This window comes from Ursus americanus, chromosome 24, assembly GCF_024610735.1.
Source record: "Ursus americanus isolate L20-20 chromosome 24, mUrsAme1.1.p, whole genome shotgun sequence".
Classification (NCBI taxonomy): Eukaryota; Metazoa; Chordata; class Mammalia; order Carnivora; family Ursidae; genus Ursus; species Ursus americanus.
The window spans coordinates 40,615,676-40,636,551 of record NC_142150.1 but is presented as its reverse complement, the minus strand read 5'-3'; the positions used below and the strand labels follow the sequence as shown (position 1 = coordinate 40,636,551).

Here is a 20,876-nt window from a genome sequence, read left to right as displayed (position 1 = left end):
CCACCTCTTGCAAACCCTTCCCAAATTTCTTCTTAGGCCTGCTACGCATTTTTTTTTACATTTCTCTTCTCATTTCTATTCTGGCTCCTAGACTACTCAGCCACCAAGGATCATTGCTTTACTCCCTCTGCTTCTGGCCTACTTCCATGTAAAATCCTGAGGACAGGAGATGTGCTCTGTTACTAACAAAATTCCCAGCTCAGAGCACCCTGCTTACTTACTGAATGCAAAGGCCTAGGCCACTGGCTCCCAGTGGGTAACAGTGGCTGTCAGACCATTTCAAAAAGCCCTTCTAAGGATACCTCAGGGCGTTCATAATCGATTGATTCAAATCTTAGAAAGTTTAAGAACTACAAAACACACTTTTAAGTGAGATACAGAAGATCCCATTATGGAAGCTGCCAACAACAACCAATTGTTGGCTGCAAGGAGTCATTTTTTGTGCCCATAAAAGTTCCCCAAAGAAGGTGGCCATGCAGGTGGAGCTCATGCACACGGCACAGAAAGGAAGGAATGCCAGGCGAGCAAGGTCGAGGGGCCTCTGTGCTCATGAACAAAGCTTTCACATGTCCCACCGTGATGTTCTTTTCTGTCCTTCTTTTGTATTTATATAATAATTAAGCTTCTGAACCATTTTAAGTATCTGAAATCCCAAAATCAACCATTGGAAAACTGTCACCACCGGCATATCCAAAGTCTTGCAGAATTACCTTCCAACCAATCAAAATAGACAGGATGCTAAAGTTGATTTTAACCCAAGTTTTGTATTAATCAAAACAACTTCTCTATCCTTTATAACAAGAATTATTAGAACACGAATTTACATGAAGAAACTAGAACTAACGGGGCGCCTGGGTGGTTCAGTCTGTTGAGCCTCAGACTCTTTGATTTCGGCTCAGGTCATGATCTCAGGGTCACAGGATCAAGCCCCACGTTGGGCTCTGTGCTGGGTGTGGAGTCAGCTTGAGATTCTTTTCCCCCTGCCTCTCCTCCTCCCCCAACTCCTGCTCTCTCAAATAAATAAAATCTTAAAAACAGAAAAAGAAATCAGAACAAAGTACTCAATTTTATATCTGCTTTACATACTGGGCTTTATAAAAATTTTAATTTGGGATTAAAAGTTGTATTTCAAAACACTTAAGAAAAAAAAAAACACTTAAAAACCACTGCCCTGAGGAAGAAAGTTTTAGGATGAAATGACTCTCAACTAGGAAAGGGAGTCAGGAGATAAACCATCCAGCAGGGAGTTCTGTGTAAAAACGTTTATTTGTACTAATGTTTAGAATACAGGAACTAAAGAAAGAAAGACACCTCAACTCCAAAGCGACAGTGAATTAGGGCCTGCCCACAGCCAAGGGGAAGGCCACTCCAGGGGGTGCTGGCACGGACTATCTCCCCCCACTATTTCATGTCAGTGTCACCAGGCAAAAAACTGAAGAATCAGGGTGTGAAGACCTTACCAGCTGCTAGCGAGCGTGCAAGGGAAGAAAGGGATGTCTATGTGGCTTCCCTGTGACCCAGGGGCCAGGATACACAGAGCAGGAGGCAGAGGCTCCCAATTCAGTCAAGGGCAGGAGCTGAATGTCCAGGTCCAGGAAGAACAAAAAGGGGATTTCGGAGGTAGGCTTTTTTCATCGAGTTAAAAAACAGGCACATTATCCAACGTTTCCCTGTGGCCCCCAAGCTGCTGGCCTGGCCCCCTGATTCTTCCCCTCTCCCCACAAAACCAAAGGGAATAAGGAGGGGAAGCAGAAGACAGGAAATTCCAAGGGCGGGGAATGCTTCGGTCATTAAGAGACCGCCTGTGAGTGAGCCAGGTGAGCACAAGGAAGAATCAGGTGAAGCTGCGACTCCCCCTGGGGTGGGGTGGAGTGGGTCAGGGCAGAGCAAGGACAGTGACCAAGAGCATCCTGGCTCGGGCAAAGGATCCTGGGTAGCAGGAAGAGAGGGCTGCAGAGAGCGGCTCTGGGGGAAGGAGGCAGCGAGGCTAAGCAGCACAAAGGGCCTGGAAAGCTCCTTGCAAGCGTTGCCTCAGCTTGCTCAGTTGCTCACTCCCAGCTGCTCCTGGCAGAGAGGCCCTGGTCTGGCTCGCCTCCAGGGGAAGGGTAAACCCTGGGGACCAGAGTGGAGGCAGAACTGAGAAAAGTGAGCTGCTCTCCCACTCTTTCTCGGAGGACACTGTTTGAACCCTGTGATCGCCAGGGCCGGGGCCCAAGGCAGGCAGAGTGAATGCACTTCATGGAGAGCAGTGAGAAGCTGGGCCACGGGTATGCCTTGGGGCAGTGTGCTGCTCCGTTCTCCCTGAGGGCCTAGGGCCAGAGGCAGTCAGAGCTGCCACCCCCAGCTTGCTGCTGCCAAAGGCAGATTGGCACGACCACCCGAGGTTCTCTGGACTTGTGAAAGAGAAGGAGGGGGAAGGTGGGCATGAAAAACAAGAGAGGAAGAGAGAAACAGCCCTAGATGTATGGGGGGAGCGGGGCGGGGGAGCACATCAAGAGGAGTTCTGGTTCTGGTAGATGGAAGCTTTCTCCTTCAACAGGTCCAGACACAAGTGGCAGCTCCAGCTTCCTGCAGAGAAGCAGAAAGGGGTCAGGATGGGCCCCGTACCAGCCTAGTGTGCTGTCCTTCCACTCCCCACACCTCACTCCCAGCAGCAGGATCCGCTACAGGAAGGTTGGGAGATGTTCTGCGGTAGCAAAGTTTCACAGTTATCCTGAGCTAGAAGAAATCTTCACGGCTTCAGATATTATGAAAAATGACTCTCAATGGTGATGAAAAAAATAATCACCTGGAGAACTATTTCCAAATACAGACTCCCAAGGCCCTCTCGGTCCTCTTAAATCAGAATCTCTAGGAGGGCCTGGGCAGACAGAATTTGTTAAAGCATCTCAGCTTTAGACTTGTGATTACAGAAGAACCAGACTTTGTTCTCATGGCCCCAAAGGTCAGGATGAAGACCATGAATAGTGGTTCTAGAGAACCCAGCTTTGACTCCACATAAGATAGCTTTCTGGGAAAACCATGGAAAGATGAGATGGGCTCTCCACCATCACTAGGTGTTTGAGAAGAGGCCGAGGACCAGTAACAGGAAAAGGGGGTGAACTCTGACAACCCAGTGTGTTATGATCTCTCTCTTAGAATAAATGGGGAAAATGTCCCTTGCCAGAAAAATAAGTCTAAAACTTTGCTTATTAATATTTATTATGGTTGCATTCTTCTGTGTGTGTGTGTGTTTTTAGAAACAAAATTAGCCCTTAATGCCTCAAAACTGTAAGTGTAACTGTACACCTGCGTACGTGGACGTGTGTGTGGGAACAATCCACAGCTTTCATGAGCTCTTCAGAGACACAGGGCTCTCAAAATGTAAGAAGGTCCTTTCTAACCCAAAGGTCAATACCACAGGGGCGGGCAGGCTTCTTTGTAAACAGCCAGCCCCGATGTTAAATATTTTAGGTTTTGTGAGCCACATATAGTCTTGGTCCCATGTTCTTTTTTTAAATCTCCTTTAAAAATGTAAAAACCATTCTTAGCTTATGAGCTATACACACCAGCTACGGCTGGATCTGGCGTATGAGCTGTAGTCTGCTGAACCCTTGACTTAAGAGCCTAGACCACCCATGGCTTCTAGAAGACTCTCCCTCGGCTGCCTGCAGCTCTTCACTACCTCAGCCTCTAACAGCAAGCACTTCAATAGGGAGGCCCTTCTACAGTTCACGTAGAATTTTATCTGTAAATTGGTATTTTATGGTTAAAAAATAAAAGACGGAACACACTACTTCTCCCCAAAGTAGATTTATAAACTGGGCCTGACAGATGACAAGGGCTGTGTGCTCCCCTGCAGCCGCCAAAGGACTCTCAGACTTTGTTCGTGTCTCTTTCCCCAGGGGGGTGACAGCAGTGTGACCTACATTACAAGTCAGCCTAACCACACAGTGAGCCACTTTCTCTCGTCTGTGATGCTGGCCCACATCCTTTGTGCACAAAAGCCACTGGGCATTCAGATCCTCCTGAGGAAGCTCCCGAATTTCTACAAAGGAGGGGTTTGGGCACAGATCTGGCTGGAGGGGGACCTTCAGAGGACAGCCACCACTTTCTGGTGCCACCACCGGTTTGGCTGAAGAGCTTCCACGAGCTTGGAGCCTTATTAAGCAAACTCCTGGAGGGGCAGACTGACCCATTCAGGCTCCAGGTTCAACACCTTTCCGGAGTGGGCAAGGAAGAGGGAAGAAAGGGACACTTACACCTGTCACGTTCCAAGAACTGACACCAAAGCCTCGCATCACACAAACTACAAACTGAGTTTCCTGAACTGGGTAGAGGAAAGCAAACCACTCCTTCTGGTAACTGTTTTCCGCTCAGCACCAGTTTTCTCTTTGGCTGTTGATTTTCTGCATTTCTAAATGTATCTGGTGATAACGTGCAAACGTTAAACCCTCGAAGCCAAAATGCTAGGAAAGCATTCTGAGTGAAGGCAAAATGTCTATTCCCTAAATTTGGAAGAACAGATAACTTATTGTACAAGTGATTTTCCAAGTTCCTAATAAGATACTTGTTCTGTGCAAGAGATCAGGGCAACCTACCTTCAGGAGGCTCAGACATGGACGGGGTGAGACAGTACATGTGGTAGCCACGGTCACAGTCGTCACAGAAGAGCAGCTGGTCCTAGAAAAGGCAAGATCAAAGAAGAAGGGGCAGGTGAGTGACTGGGGGGCCTCAGGCAGCCCACTGGGGGGTGGGCAGGGATGGGAGCTTCTGTAGATACTGCTGCTCCTTCCCGGAGGGGCAGGGCAGGTGGCAGGAAGAGGAGACTCAGGAATTTCTGGAGAGGAAATTCTCCACCACGACCGAGTGAGTCATTGTCATTCTACCTGAACCCTACCAGCTTCCGAACTCAGCTCATGGCCTCCACTCTTGTCCCCTACATTCTATTCTTCACAGAGCAAACTTCTCTTTTAAAAATGTTAAGGAAGGGGCGCCTAGGTGGCTCAGTCAGTTAAATGTCTGCCTTTGGCTCAGGTCGTGATCCCAGGGTCCTGGGATCGAGCCCCGAGTCGGGCTCCCTGCTCTGCAGGGGGCGTGCTTCTCCCTCTCCCTCTGCCTGCTACTCTCCCTGCTTGTGCTCTGTCAAATAAATAAAATCTTAAAAATAAATAAATAAATAAAAATTTTAAGACAGAGCACGTCACTCCCAATTAAACCCTCAGACCTGGCGATGGCTGCCTTCCAATCCCTTCTACTGAGCTCCCACTGCAGAGAGGCCCCAGCCGGCCCAACTGCCTCGGTGCACTCGGCCTATCTGTCTTAAGGCCCCTGCCCTTGTTGCTCCTCTCCTGGGCACGCTGTGCCCGCAAACCTTGCACTGGCTCCTCCATATCATCCGAATCTCACCACCAGCACCACCTCCTCGGACAGGCCAGCTCTATCTACTCAGGTACCCGGTGACCCTGCCACACCGCTGCCGTCCTTCCCTTCACGACATGCCATGAAACCGTCGCTTTCCTTACACGCTGCTTGTTCCCCACAAGGAGGGTAATTCCATGAAGGGGGGGACCCCACTGGTCTTGTTTAGCGCCCTGAGTGCCTGGAACAGCGTCTGACGCCAAGCTGGTGCTCCAGAGACACCTGCCGGCAAGGGCTCCCTGGGGCGCTGGGGAGAGTCTGGCTCCCCTTTGGGAGGCAGCACGGGGGCAGCATGGAGGGGCAGGGGCGGCGGCGCGGGGACACGCACGTCGTTCTCGGAGGTGCCGCAGATGTTGCAGCACTTGCACTCGATGCACTGCCAGCGGTAGGTCTTCACGGCCGCCATCATCACCGGGGTGAACTGCAGGCAGGACGGGTGCCCTGCGGGTGGGGGGAAGGGGCGCGTCACACAGGCGGCGGGGGGTGTGCGGGGGCTCCGGGGGAGGCCCTTGGCCCGGAGGTACCTGAGCGGCCGCAGTCCGAGCAGGACACCAGCTCCTCGGGCTGCCCCGTCTTCTTGTTGATCTTGGAGTCCCCCAGGCAGAAGTCGCAGTAATTATTGGGCAGGGCCAGTCCGTCGGGACCCTTCTTGGCTACAGAGAGAAGAGAGCTCTGGCAAGGCTCACAGGGGGCCTTCAGGCACCCCGCAGCCCTGCACGGAGGGCTCTTCGCGAGCAGGACGACTCCCCCTTGCCCCGCCTCCCACACGTCAGCTTACACTTCTGCTCCTCCGACCTCTGGGAAACCGGGGTGGGTGGCTGCGAGTCTTCCTTGTCCTCACCCTCCTCCTCAGCCAAGTGGGAGTGGGCGTAGTGGTAACTGAGTCCTGGCCGGTTCTTGTAACGTTTTCCACAAACTGAGTGGGGAGAAGACGACAGAGAAAGGTGTTGGGATCTGACAGTGCCACACCCCCGCCCCCCTCCAGCTGTGGGGCTCCACCTGCGCCCATCAGCTCTGTCTGCGACAGGCCTTCAGTGACGGCCACCTGCCCTCGGTGAGGAGCATCAGGCCCTGGGGCTCTCCAGTTTCCATGGCTCTTCCCTGTCACACCCCAGCCCATGGCCACCTCCGCTCTTCCACACTGGTTGTCTGGGAGGCTGAACTCTGACCCCGTTACCACTTGCCCTGGGAATAGTCTGGGGAGCTCCAGGTCAGGAAGGGAAGGGAATTTCTAAAATCTTGCAAAATGGCAGGAAGGAAAAAAGGTAAGGAAGAGACTCCAAACTTTTTTACTTCTCAGTAAACATGGGAAGCTCAAGCTACTCCATGTATACTACAGGGCTCATCTCTGCCCAATGAGGATAAAGGAGTAGGGGGTGGGTCACCTATCAGTAAGTCTGTTGGGGTATCTGGCCCCCAAGGCAATTCGAAGACACTCCCACATCAGCGCCCTGCCCAACCCCCGCCAACCAGCAAGGAAAGCAGATCTCCACAAGGCATCTCGTACTCTGAAGCAGTGATACCGAGAAGGGCAAAGGCGCCAGCAGGAAGGAATGGGGGAAGGATGGGAGGAGGTGGCGGGATGGTGAGAAACATTAGCTGACCACCAAGTGTCTGTTCTGGGTAAGGGGAAGCAGAGGGATCTGTTTGTAGCGAGTTCCTTAGAACGCTTTTGAAGCCACCCCATGCAGCGGGGCCGAGCAGCCCTAGGAGCAAGTCTGTGGGAGACAAGCAGTGGTAAAGGCAGTTTCCAGGACTGTGAGGAGTGGAGTACAACAGAAAGCCCATTGCTCCTATCCCCATGCCATTACAGAGATTTTTACACTAACATCACAGGAGATGAGAAAGGTGGGAGAAACAAGGGAGGAGGGAAAAGGGATAGGAAAACCAAAAGTCTGAAAAGTTGAGAGAGCTACCTCTCTGGGGCGCTTTCGAGGTATGCTTTTGTTTGAAACTATCTGAAAGACAGAAAGAAAAGTCATGAGAAGAAGGCCTTGATACACGTGAGACAGGAGCGGCAGCAGCAGGGAAGCGGAGCAAACGAGAGAGAAACCAGCGGCGGTGGTGCTCCCAGGGCGGAGGGACAGAAGTGGGGCGAGTCAGAGAAAAGGGGGGAGCAGACACTGAAAAACTCGGTGCTGGACTCTGGGGGCCCTGGCTTGATTGGGGCCAGCAGACCTGGATGCGGTCTATCAAGGGGCCAATTCTGCCTGCTGTGTGTGCCCCTGGCCCCAGCACCCCACCCCAGGGGACAGCAGAAACCTCTCCCAGAGCATGCAGGTCCCACCCATTGGGTAGCAGAGGCTGGGGCCTCCCAAGGGTCTCAGAGGGAACCAGTCAGCAGGCAGGAGAAAGCATTCAGGCCTTTTGTTATCACTCTGAGCAAGAATACAACCCTCCCTCCTCTCAGATCCTGAGCAGGGGCTGGGTCCAAGGCAGGGACTACCCACCCACTCGTTAGGCACTCACTGTCACAGGCATAGGGCTTGTCCCGATCCTCCAGGATGGAAGCGTCCAGCTTCTTACGGGCACTGCCCACACCTTTACCCTGACAAAAAAACAACAAAAAGATGCCCTTATTCAGATGTCTAGGTCTGAGGAGTTAAGCTCTCCTGGAAGTGGCTGCTAATTTCACTCGAGAGGGAAAATGGCAACAAGCAATAGCAGGGGGCTCTGCAGGCTCCCCCATAGGCAGCACCTTGCCCCCTCACCTTGGATTTCCCCTTGCCCCGGCGCTTGGGAGTGTCTTCTTCATAGTCCTCGTCGTCCAGGTCATCCAGGAAGTCATCTGGTTCTAGGATCCGCTGAGTGGACAGGAGGATTACGATGGGCAGATACAACGTACACCCAAAAGCTCCCCTGCGCCGGGCCTGGCCAGGCCACCCAGAACGTCCTCCGTGAGCTGCCCCTCCCCTCTGGCCTCGTTCCTCACTGCTGCCTTTCAACACCCCAGAATCCCATTCCTTCTCCTGTCAGTGCTTTGGGCTTTCCTTCCTTTGTGCCTCTCTTCCTGTTGTTCCCTTGGAGTGCGTTCCCCACCACCTCCAAGGGGCTGACTCAAATGCCATGTTTTCATAAAGCCTTCCCCGGTACCCCAAGTAGCCATGCCCTCTCCTGCCTCTGATCTGCTGCCCCAGGAACAGACTACCAGTGGTTCCCTTCTGACACCTCATTTCTTAGATTAATTTTCAAAGTCTATTTATTTTTTTTAGTAATCGCCACACCCAATGTGGAACTTGAACTCATGACCCCGAGATCAAGAGTAGCATACGCTACTGACTGAGCCAGCCAGGCACCCCACCTCTTAGATTTAAATTAGAGCTCTGGGTGGCGCCTGGGTGACTCAGTCAGTTAAGCGTCTGCCTTCGGCTCAGGTCACGATCCCAGAGTCCCGGGATCGAGCCCTCCATCCGGCTCCCTGCTCAGCAGGGGAGTCTGCTTCTCCCTCTCCTGCTCCCCCTGCTTGTGTTCTCTCTCTCTCTCTAAAAAATAAATGAAATCTTGAAAAAAATTAGTGCTTTGCTGCTTACTTGTGTGGGCTTATAGGAAATTTTTTTTTTTTTTAACTGCTCTTCTTCAGCTTCCTCATACGGGAAACGGGGGCCACAATACCTACTTCATTAGCTTGTAGAGACTAGAGAAAATGATGGAAAAGCTCTTAGCACAGTGCCTGCCATATTTTTTAGCTCTTACTATTTCTGTGTATAGTTTTATCTTCCCTGTTGGTAGGGACCAGGTCTGCTTCACCCATGTAACCCCAAAAAACATTTGTGACAAAAGATGAATGAGGGAGGGTCTGTACTTGGAAAGGAACAGGAAAAACTGGATACTAAATAGCAAAGCCAGTCAGTACCCAGTGCTAATTAGGGAATGAGCGGCAACAGAACCCCCGGGGCCTGCCTCCTGGCCCATAGCTTCTGCTTCCATTCTGATTACTGGGTGGCCTCTGATGAAGAGGAGGCTGGTTTCCATCAAAGCTCCCTTAGTCACAGTGTTCATCTTGTACCTTCCGTGCTCGACTGTTGGTCACAGGAAACTCGCCCAGGCTGTCATCATCCACTCGGGGATCTGGGGCACCTCGCTTCTCCAGGGGGTCGGTGCGCAATAGAGCCTCTAAACTACTGCCGTCTTGAGAGATCAGCCCCTCTTTCTTCAGGGTCTGGTCTGTGTCTGCAGGCAAGGTCAGGATGAGGCGAGGCTCAGAAGGGCTGAAAGCAGACCGCTCCGGGTCTACACAGTGCTAGGCCAGCCATGGGCTAGTCACTGTCTTTTGGTCTCTGGCTGGCCAGGAACCACGACACCCCAGTTAACTTAGCACCGTAACTTATCTGTTTCCCTGTCTCCTCTATTAGACCGAGCTCTTTAAAGGAAGCAATGGCATCTTATTCATTTTAGCGTCTTCAGGATCTAGCACTGGGCTTGGTACGTAACAGGTGACTAACAGGCCTTTCACACAGCAGGCCATACCCCTGCTCAAGGATGGGTGTGCTTTACCTGGTTTAATAGATGGGAAAGAAAGTCTTGGATCCTCAGGAGGGTGGGCTCGCCGCTTTTTCCGCCAGCGCCGGGCAGGGTAGGAGTATAACTGCCCAGAGGCCAATCCTGTGAGAGAGAAGTCAAACCCTAACCTAGTCCTGGACAATAATATCAAACCCTTTCTAGAGGAGTAGCACCCTCCCCGCCCCCCACCCCCCTGCCCACCGAGTTCTACAGTCAGGGAGGAATATGGACAGTGAGGGCCTGGGGGTAGGAAGAGGGACAGTTTATGGAAAAGAAAAACAGATGTAAGTTCGGGGGCCTTGGCTAACACATAGCTCCCCAGAAGCCCGGTGATAGCCTCAGCAGGGTGGCCCTGCAGAAAAAAAAGATGCTGGTATGAACCTGTCTGCTTCATCCTCCCTGGGCTTCTAATCAAGGCAAGACCGTATTCACGCATGCGTGGAAAGCAGTAAAACCCTCTCAGCTGGCTCATCACTTAAGATGAGGAAGCTTCTTTCTTCCTTGGGCTCCTGAGTCTGAACCCTCACCTGGACCCCGGTGTCGCTTTTCCATCCAGATGTAACAGTTGCTCTGGGCGACTCCAGTCTGTGAGTCCAAGAAAGGAAGGCGCACACTGCGCTCGGCACAGAGGCGGGCATTGTAATTGTGGCACTGCTCCATGGCATCTTTGTAGTACTGCTCCCCGAGGCTGCGGGAGACACAAAGACCAGGTGTGTGTGTGTGCTGGCGCGGGGCAGAGCACAGGGCGCTGAGCTACCCCTCTGCCTTGCCATCTGCTTCTTTAGAAGGCTCAAGGGACCGGAAGACTGTGGCTTTAGTCCTATTTGCCTCCATTTCTACCTCATGGGACACCACACCCCTTCACTAAGCCATTATGAGGAAAGGCACTTTATAAATAAATTATCATCAGGAACACACGATCTCTCATGTGTCGACTCAGACTTAAGCATAACCCACAAAGACCGGGAGAAATTAATGTTCATTCTGTGCCTCTCTTGAGTCCAACCCTGTGCCAGTCAAGATGCTGTTTTTCTTAACCCTCATGACTCTCAAGAAGCACAGATTAGCTCCTTTTCACAAAAGAGGAAGAGTTCAACAAGGTCTGGGGCCCTTACTAAAATATATTTAACAAACTACGGCACGTCAATTAATTTTTATTAAGCCATAAAAAAAAGAAGGAAGCTCTTCATGTGCTGATATCAAACTATCTCCAAGATGACAAGGAAAAAAAGCAAAGTAAAGTGCTAAGAAGTGTTATAGGATGCTACCATTTATGTAACAAGAAGTGGAAAAGAGGGGCGCCTGGGTGGCACAGCGGTTAAGCGTCTGCCTTCGGCTCAGGGCGTGATCCCGGCGATCTGGGATCGAGCCCCACATCAGGCTCTTCTGCTATGAGCCTGCTTCTTCCTCTCCCACTCCCCCTGCTTGTGTTCCCTCTCTCGCTGGCTGTCTCTATCTCTGTCTAAATAAATAAATAAAATCTTAAAAAAAAAAAAAAGAAGTGGAAAAGAAACTGTAGGCCTCCAGAGAGAAAAACTGGGTGACTGGGGGGGAATTTCTCCTAGATTCCATTTTATATCTTTTGAATTTTGCATTAGATACACGTTTCTCCCACTATCTGACGGTGTGCTTTCTGCCACTTCGCTTTTTTATAAAAGACCTACATAAGTACCTGTCTTCACTAACCAAAAGAGATCCAGAGAGGATTTTCGCTTTTAAGAACTGGCAACTGCTTCTTTGCTTTATGCCATGTTGGCTTGTGAACAGTTTCATAAGAACACTCTACTTTTGGACAGTGGGGGGAGACCTGTATTTAGCCAACTAAATTAAATCTATATGCTAATTTTAAAGTCAATGGAAACCGTCTGAAAATACCTGAAATTCCTTGAAGTCTACTTTTTTCCTGAGTGCCATTAGAGTGATATAAAACCTGTTTCCTCACAGGTCCATCCTAGGCCCTTTTCCATTCTCACACCATCAAATTATATAGGAAAGAACCTTCTTTCACTCAAAAGACTCAGTTTGAAATCTAAATCAAGAGCAAACCTTTAAGTACTTTGAAAAGATGGAAAACTACACAGTGCCAGGAGTTACCTGGTTCTAAGCATGTATGTAAAACCAACCTTGCTCTCATCCTCAGGGTTTAACAAACATGTTAGTATTGGAACCATAGTGATTCATATTTATATATTCAATCGATCTTAAATAAACTGAGGGCAGAGGTGGTTTCTTTCCCATAGTATCCCCAGTACCCAAGAAGGTGTCTGGGACATCTTGACTTGACTTGGGAGTAAAAAGACCTTGCATGGCTGCAAGGCACCACACGACTGTGGACATTTAGTCAGCCCATGTGGAGCTCAGCTTCCTCTGCTAGACTGGGGAGGACAGACTAGATAAGCTCTAACATATTCTCCATGAGAGACACCCTTAGCATGAGAAGCTGGACAAAGTGAGCCTCTGTTGCTTATGTCCATAACTCAAACTACACCAACAAACCGTGCTCCGGAACCCGAGGAGGGCTTTCACAGAGCAGTCACAATAGACCACTGAGGCATTGCTTAGTATGTTCCCAAGCAACTGAAAAAGACACACCACACACAAGGCGATGACAACACAAGACGGCCTGGCTTGATTCAATGAGTGGTAATGACTGTAATTTGAGGTAAGCATGAATCTTGTGTTGGAGAGTGAAAAAAAAGGAACCGGCTCACATTAGCTGGCCTTTAGGAGGCAGCCATGTCCTCACCACACAGAGGAAAATTGGATAAACAGGGCCGAGTGCAGCAGCTCCTTTGTTTCTGCTGATGGGAATGGATACTGACACTGGAAGTCAAATGGAAGGAAGGGTAAGATGGGCTGAGGGCTGCAAAGTCAGAGCGCGGAGGTCAGAATGGGTTTTGGGGGGAACAATGAGAGACGTTCTATCACAGCACTTCTTGTGAGTCAAGTGGGATTTCAGAAGGCGGTGCAAACTGTCTCGTCAGAGAACTGGGAATGAAACACCTAAGTTAAGGGGAGAGAGGATCTGATGAGGAGAGACTAAGAGAGAATGAGAGAATTTATAAATAGGAAAATTCTTCTCCCAGAACAAGATGCAAGTCAGAAAAGATGAGTTAGTAGTCCTGCCCTCGATATATATATATAACCTCAACTGTTCAAAAAGCAGGCACACCACAAACAAGAGAAGCTCCAGAAAAGTCTCTCTCTCCTGGGTGAGAATGGTACAGGAAGAACGGAAGCCCCTTCTTAAAGGTCAAGTTCTGTAGGGAAATGTATTATTTGTGGTCCACAGCCCTCTGCAGCTAGAACTGAGGAGAAAGTTGGTTTCCCATTACTAGTACTCAGGAACCAGTGGCTGGTGACCCTCACAATCTCTGTAGTTCCTTTAAGAGAAATAAGTCGTGCTCTGTTGAAATGGGCAACTCCTCCCTTCTAGCACTACATGAAAGGGTTGGCAACTCTATTTCCCTGAAGAAAGTCCTCCAACACAAAGTCACTATTAACTCTCAAAACCTAGGGAAGTCTGACATTCCCCCAATACAGTAAGATTTCCAAGGCAGAAGCTCTGATTTTTTTTCTGGGAAGCATGAAACCTGTGTAAAACCTCCCTTTACAATGGGATTGGGGTGTGGGGGGGTAGTCAACAAAGAGAAAGGCAGGGAAACAAAGAAAGAACATCTGAGTCAGGAAGGATAACTATATAAATGGTAGATCAACAGCGACATTTCTAAATTCAGGGAAATGTCAGCCTGAAGAAAGAGCTGGGGGAAACTGGAGTGGGCAGATCAGAGAGAAAGATAATAGTGTTAGGAGGAGGGGTAGCTGAAAGAGGCGGCAGGATGGAGCTGAAAGCAAGTTAAAAAAAAAAAAAAAAACCCACAAGAGGAGAAGAAGGCACTTAGCTTAATGGAAGTGGGAAGGCATTCTCAAAGAAAAGGCTCCAGGCGGGGTGGGGTGGGGGGAGGTGGGCAAAGCAAAGTACTCTTTAAAAAGGCTCTTGGGAAGAGTGGGGGCTCAGCCCACCACAAAGGCAGATGAGAAGCTGTGAGTCCCTTAGAATAGTTCCCAAACCTTTACCTTGTCATCCGGCCAAAATCCAAAAGCCCTGCCTGAACAACTACTCACCTCTCAATTTTCCTACCTCTGAACCAAGCCCAATTTACCCACTAAAAAGAGCTTGCTCTATTCGCCCATCGGGCATGAACCCATTTCAATCTTCTTCAGGGAGGAGGCTAGGTTAAATCAAGTCCCAAAGCATCTTTAACTCAAGCCAAACAGACCACTCTCCATTTTTCCCAACAACCGTTAACTTTAACTTTGCTCGAAACCTGACCAGCACAAGGGGACTGCATAGCGCGCAGCCTGCCGACCTAGACGCCCCTCTAGGCTGCAGAGGCGTCCTGGACTGCTTCCGTCCAGTTCCCGTTTTTTGGTGGCTGGATTGGCCGGTGCGAAGGCCCTCTCCCCTTAAGTTCTTACCCTTCTGCATCTGCTCCTCAACAAATTCTTCCCAATAATGTTTTTGGTCTTGGGAATCAGATACTCAAAACCCCCAACCCCCCACCCCCGAACGTCAAGGGGCTGTTAAAACAGCTCCGCGGTGCTTAACCGCACAAGGGCTGCTGAGCCTGTTGCTCCAGGACCGGCCGCGGGCAGCGGATCGGGAGGGGTCGCCGCCGGGCTTCGCGGGGACACGGGTCGGTCCCGGGTCCGCCCTCGGCCCGGCCCCTCCGGACCGAGGCGTCTGGTCTCGGGAGCGCACCCAGACTGTGTTTCTCATACGCAACGAGGGCGCCATACTCAGGCCACCGTAAGCCCGAAGGAGCGCTCAGACCGCACGGCCCCGCTGGGAGGCTGCCCGTAAGGGGCTCCCGTGTGCCCCCCTCAGGGCCTCCACAAGTTTCCAAAGAAGCGCAACGTCTTCTTGGGAGTCTCCTGTTGCCCTCCCTACTAGGAGTCGCAACAAGGCCTTCTCGGGCACGTCTTTCCCTCCGCCTCGTCCCCTCCCGCACCGCCCCCTACTCGCAGGCCCATTACAAGACCTCCCGGCCTAGGAGAGAAAGAAACGGCTACTCACAGCTTCACTACATTTTCTACCACAGCCGCCATCTTCCCTGCTCCTCTCCCTCAGGCCGGGAGGCCCGGAGCCCTCAGCGCGCAGGCGCCGGGACCGCACCAGGGAACCGGTTTCCTCGTTCCTCTGCGCAGGCGCCGCCCGAAGGCGCGCGCCCGAGAGCGAGGCACGGAGAACAGGCTTCGTGACTGTCCACCTGGGCCAGGGAGCCGAGGGAGCCCAACGCGCAGGCGCGACAGAAACGGGCGCGCGCCCCGAGGCTCCTGCCCGAGCCCCGGGTCCTGCGTGGGGAGGGCGGGACCAGAGAGGGAGGATCTGGCGAAATGAGAGGATTGATGAAATGAAGATGTTGAAAACTGGAGGCCCAGAGATGGGTGAGATGGAGCATATGCGTTCTGCTACCTCAGCGACCTTGGTTAATCCTTTGCCCCCACTCATGGGCGCGGGGAGGGAGCTGTTGGTCGTAGCAGAAGACGAGAGTGATGCACGATCCGCTTGGGCCCCTAATCGAGTGTCCTTTCAAGGAGAGGAAAATTAACGTCCCGAACTGGGCAGTTCTTTTGCCTGAATATTGGAGTCTTGGCAAAAGTTACCTCCCCTTCCTGCCACCAAACCCAGCCACCAACTTCAGTGATCCCCACCTCCCTTGCTTCCTACTTCTGTCCCTCCACTTAGGCTCTGAAGAACTTCCCTCCTGCAACTATCCGTGAATCTTTTGTACCACTCATTTCTCCTTCACTGCTGAATCATGCAAATTCGTGTACAAACATGGCTTAATATCCTCTCAAAAAATCAGAGCCCTTCCTTCAGCCCATAGTTGCCTTGGATTATCACCCCATTTCTTTCCACCCTTTCAAAGCAGAGTTTCTGTTTATACTCCCTATCTCTGTTGACTTATTTTCAAGTCCCTCTCTGCCCAGTTTAATGGCAGTTTTGTTCCCACTGGTTCATTGAAACAGGTCCTAACAAAGACACCATGACACTACTGACCATTCCCTCCTTTTTCTTTCTCTTTTTTAAGATTTAATTAATTAATTTGAGAGAGAGAGAGAATGCGCAGGGGAGGAGGGGAGAAGCAGAGGGAGAGGGACAAGCCGAGTGTGGAGCCCGATGGGGGCTGGGGGGGGGGGCTCGATCCCATGACCCTGAGATCATGATGTGAGCCAAAATCAAGAGTGCAACATTCAACCCACCGGCCAACCCAGGTGCCCCACATTCCCTCCTTTTTCAAGCTCTTTTCAGGGTCTCTGAGATGAGCATTCTCCTGACTGTGCTCTGAACACACTGGCAGTTCCTTCAGCCTCCTTTACCGATTCTGTCCTTTGTTCCACTTTTAAATGTCACAGTCCTCACGGTGTGGTCTTTGATCTTTGCCATATACCTTATTCCATCAATTCCTAGATGCACATATTCCCTGTTCCCCTCCCCTAGTTTAATGTTTCAGAACCAGGCAACATCTTACCATCCCTGTGTTTAAAATCATTTTTGGCAGATGGGGGCTCTGGGGTATTTGTCACTGCCTACCCTGCACTAAACTTGTACAATAGGTGGCAGCAGCTTGGAAGAAAAACCCAGAAGCAATACTGGCACCCTCTTTTACCCCTAGGAACCAAATGATTGTGCGGACAGAGTATGAGAGGTGTCTCCAAAGCAGGAGTCAAAGTACAGTGTGTGCTGTGGCCTGAATGTGCTCCCCCCTTCATATGTTGAAGCATTAACCCCCAATATGATGGTATATGGAAGTGAGGCATTTGGGAAGTGATTAGGTTTAGATGAGGTCATGAGGGTGGGGCCCTCATGATGGGATTAGTGCCTTTATAAGAAGAAGACAGCTCTCTCCTCCCTGAGGGAAGGCCATGTGATGTCACAGCAGGAAGGCAGACGTCTACAAGCCGGGAAGTGGGCTCTCGCCAGCCACCAAAACTGCTGGCACCTTGATCTTGGACTTGCCAGCGTCCAGAATGGTGAGAAATAAATGTCTGTTGTTTAAGCCACGCGATCTGTGATATTTTGTTGTAGGACCCCAGCTGAGGCAGTGTGCTATCCCTGAAGCTGAACAGACAGAGATCCTATGACCCAGCGACTCCGCTTGCAGGTCTATAAACCAAAAAGCATGTGCAAGTACGGACAGCACAGCATGCACTGTAATAGTTCCCAACTGGAAGAAAACCCCAATGCCCGCCACAATGGAGTAGATTAAACAAAGTGGAAAGGGCAAATTATTGTTCTGCAACATGAATGAATCTCAAAACCTTAATACTGAATAAAAGAAGCTGGATTCAAAAGATGACATATGGGAGGATTCCATTTATATAAAGTTACACCAACAGACACTAATCTCGGGGCTAAACCTCCGGAGTGTAGTTATCTTTGGAGGATAGTGACAAGAGAGGGCATGTGGTGGTTACTGAGGGGCTAGTGATGTTCTTTTTCTTCACCTGGGTAGTGGCTACATAGGTTTGTTCACTTTATACAAGTTGATTGAACTACACGAAATTTGGGCTCTTTGCTGCCTATTTCAATAAGAAATTTAAAATAAAAAATATTAGAAATAATACACAGGCTAGTTCCGTATAATTAGAAAGGTAGTTTATGGGCCCAGAATCAATGCCTTTCGGTTCTTCTAGGCTTCTTCTAAGAAATGCTACATCACTGAACAATAGATGCTCTGAACCGGTGATCAGTATATACAGTGTTTCTCTTACAGGAAGGAACCAAGGAGTGGAAGTGGGGTGCAGGCTTTTGTAATCTCAACGAATGACTCTTTTGCAAAATGTTTCCTATTCCTGGGCCTCTGGGTTTGGCCTGATCCACAGGAGAAATGCTTCCACCAGGGGGCACAATAATGATTTCTCTAAATTAGGAGCTAAGAATGCTAATGGGCTATTTTTTGTTCTGCTTGCCACTGGGCAAGAAAGTAGAAAGGGAGTACTACTGTTGGCTCGGGTAATTGATTCTTTTTTTTTCCCCCTTAAGATTTTATTTATTTATTTGCGAGAGAGAGAGAGAGAGAGAGCGAGAGAGCGCCAGAGAGCGAGCACGCGCGCACACACAAGCCAGGGGAGGGGTAGAGGAAGAAACTGACTCCCCCTGAGCAGGGAGCCCAATGTGGGACTGGATCCCAGGACCCTGGGATCATAACCTGAGATCATGACCTGAGCTGAAGGCAGACGCTTAACTGAGCCGCCCAGGTGTCATGGGGTGATTGATTCTAATTGTCAAGGTGAAATAGGATTGTTATTATCCAGTGGGGGCAGGAAGAAATAGAAATGAAACCCAGGGGATCTCCCTAATATTCATTTTGGGTAGTTAATGAGAGAGAAGCTCCTAGTTATGTATTTAATTCCAATCCAAACCAACTGAACAAACTAAAAAACAGAGGAAATGAAAAAAAAAATCTTAAAAGCATTAATGACATAGTGAAGAATAACTGGACCTATATTTAGGAAGCTAAAACCCAAAGATGTAAGCCCAGAATTCGAAGCAGTTTTTGTCCTGGGGACATTTACTGATCTATCTTGGAAGCTATAACTGTGAAACTGAGTTGTTTGGTGGTTTTTGGAGGGAAGGGTTGAAAATCAAAATCCAAAGCCCACCCAAGGTAGGAAGATAGACACCCCACCATGGACACATACACACCTTAAGATGGGATCCCAACTTGTATGGACTTGTAGCCCAGAATCATACCTGGGTGGTTCAGGGAAGCTTAAGCCTTGAATTTGGATTAAAGTAGAGCCATCTCTATACTGCCCCGGGGCACCTGGCAGAAGCAAGCATATTTGGTATTGAGTAATAGGTTTTATGAAGGAATGTACTGTGACCCTAGTCCCCAAATTATTTCTAAAAATATTTTTTTTCAGATATGACATGCAACCCATGGTCAAAGATAATCAGGCACACAGAGTAAAAAGAAACCTTGCACAAGAGCCAATACAAAAAATATAAAACATAAATTGACCCACACAAAGATTTAACATATTGGAATTGTTGGATAATGACCATAAAATAGCATTGCTTATTGTGTTTCAAGGAGTGAAAAACCAGTATAAAAACATCTGTTGGGGGCACCTGGGGGGCTCAGTCAGTGAAGCTTCTGCCTTAGGCCTGGGTCATGATCCCAGGGTCCTAGGATTGCGCCCCACAATGGGCACCTTGCTCAGCGGAGAGCCTTCTTCTCCCTCTCCCTCTGCCTGCTACTCCCCCTGCTTGTGCTCTCTCTCTCTGTCTCTGTCAAATAAATAAATAAATAAATCAAATCTTTAAAAAAACAACAGAACACATCTGCAGGGGGCAAGTACTTATTAAGAAGTGTCACAACAGAATTTTAAAAGAACAACATAGAACTCAAACTGAACAATAAGATAGCCAAAATTAAGAACACGGTGAATCCTTTAAGCAGATTACTCGTAGTTGAAGAGAGAACATAGAAGCTAGGTAGGCAGCTTCATACTGTCCTTAACACTGCGTAGAAAGGCAAAAGAATAGAAAATACAGAAGTAGAGTAGAAACATAGATATATATAGAGAGATCTAACATACATTTTTAAAAAAATGTTTTTATGACATTGGCTCCACGCCCAGCGTGGAGCCCAGTGCAGGGCTTGAAATCACAACCCTTGAGATCAAGACCCAAGCTGAGACCAGAAGTCGGATGCTTAACTGAATGAGCCACCCAGATTCCCCCTAATATTAATTGGAGTGTCAGAGGGCAAGGAGAGAGAAAGGAGCAGACGCAATGTTTAAAGAGAAAATATTTGATAATTTTCCAATAATGCTCAAAGACGTGTTTAAGATTTTATTTATTTGAGGGGCACCTGGGTGGCACAGTGGTTGGGCGTCTGCCTTCGGCTCAGGGCGTGATCCCGGCGTTATGGGAGGGAGCCCCACATCAGGCTCCTCCGCTATGAGTCTGCTTCTTCCTCTCCCACTCCCCCTGCTTGTGTTCCCTCTCTTGGTGGCTGTCTCTATCTCTGTCAAATATTTGAGAGAGAGTGAGAGTGAGAGAGAGCATGAGCAGGGGGGAGGGGCAGAGAGAGAGGGAGAAGCCAACTCCCGATGAACAGGGAGCCGGATGAAGGGCTCGATCCCAGGACCCTGGGACCATGAGAGGAGCTGAAGGCAGACGCGTAACTGACGAAGCCACCCAGGGCCCCCTGAAAGACATGAATCCATAGATTGAAGAAGCCAAATAGGACTGAAATGAGCTAAATAAATACCTCATGGTATTTGGGATGAAGTGTCACAATGTCCTCAACTTATTTTCAAAAGGTCAGGATAATTGTTTTTATAGGCAAAGGGATAAAGCAAATGAGGCAAAATGGTAAAAATGGGCAAAATTAGGGGCGCCTGGGTGGCTCAGTCGTTAAGCGTCTGCCTTCGGCTCAGGGCGTGATCCCGGCGTTCTGGGATCGAGCCCCACATCAGGCTCCTCTGCTGGTAGCCTGCTTCTTCCTCTCCCACTCCCCCTGCTTGTGTTCCCTCTCTCGCTGGCTGTCTCTATCTCTGTCAAATAAATAAATAAAATCTTTTAAAAAAATGGGCAAAGCTAGATGAAGGTATATGGATGTACATTATACTAGTCTTTCAGTATTTCTGTAGGTTTGAAATGTTTCAGAATAAAAGCTTTGGGGAAAAAGTTCAATTCTATACAGGGAGATCCAGCAAGGACTACGATTTTTTAGAAATGGAAGTCTAGGACTACGTGAACCTGGTAAAGAATCTTGAACCACCAAGATGCAGGCTGAAGGCAAGGGGAGGGGAACCCTGGCTGGCCCAGTCAGTAGAGCTTACGACTCTTGGTCTCGGGGTCGTGGGTTCAATCCCCATGCCGAGGGTAGAGATTATGTTAAAAAAATAAATAAAAAGTAAAAGAAAATCTTTGAAGGCAAAGGGAATATGACCTG

At 49.5% G+C, this 20,876-nt stretch overlaps 1 protein-coding gene across 2 annotated transcripts; it reads right to left on the bottom strand.

The window, feature by feature from the left end:
- Positions 1–1,247: 1,247 nt before the first annotated feature.
- Positions 1,248–15,106, bottom strand: DPF2 (double PHD fingers 2). Of its 2 annotated transcripts, XM_045775557.2 has the most exons (12): positions 14,978–15,106; positions 10,428–10,588; positions 9,895–10,002; positions 9,407–9,570; positions 8,112–8,204; positions 7,870–7,948; positions 7,317–7,358; positions 6,179–6,316; positions 5,925–6,053; positions 5,729–5,841; positions 4,581–4,662; positions 1,248–2,568 (listed from the first exon to the last, which is right to left on the bottom strand). In XM_045775557.2, exons 1-12 carry the CDS (start codon positions 15,007–15,009, stop codon positions 2,492–2,494), a joined length of 1,218 nt encoding a protein of 405 aa, XP_045631513.1. In that variant the 5' UTR covers positions 15,010–15,106; the 3' UTR covers positions 1,248–2,491. The 2 variants fall into 2 exon arrangements, with proteins under 2 accessions (XP_045631513.1, XP_045631515.1); XM_045775559.2 differs by lacking the exon at positions 7,317–7,358.
- Positions 15,107–20,876: the final 5,770 nt, after the last annotated feature.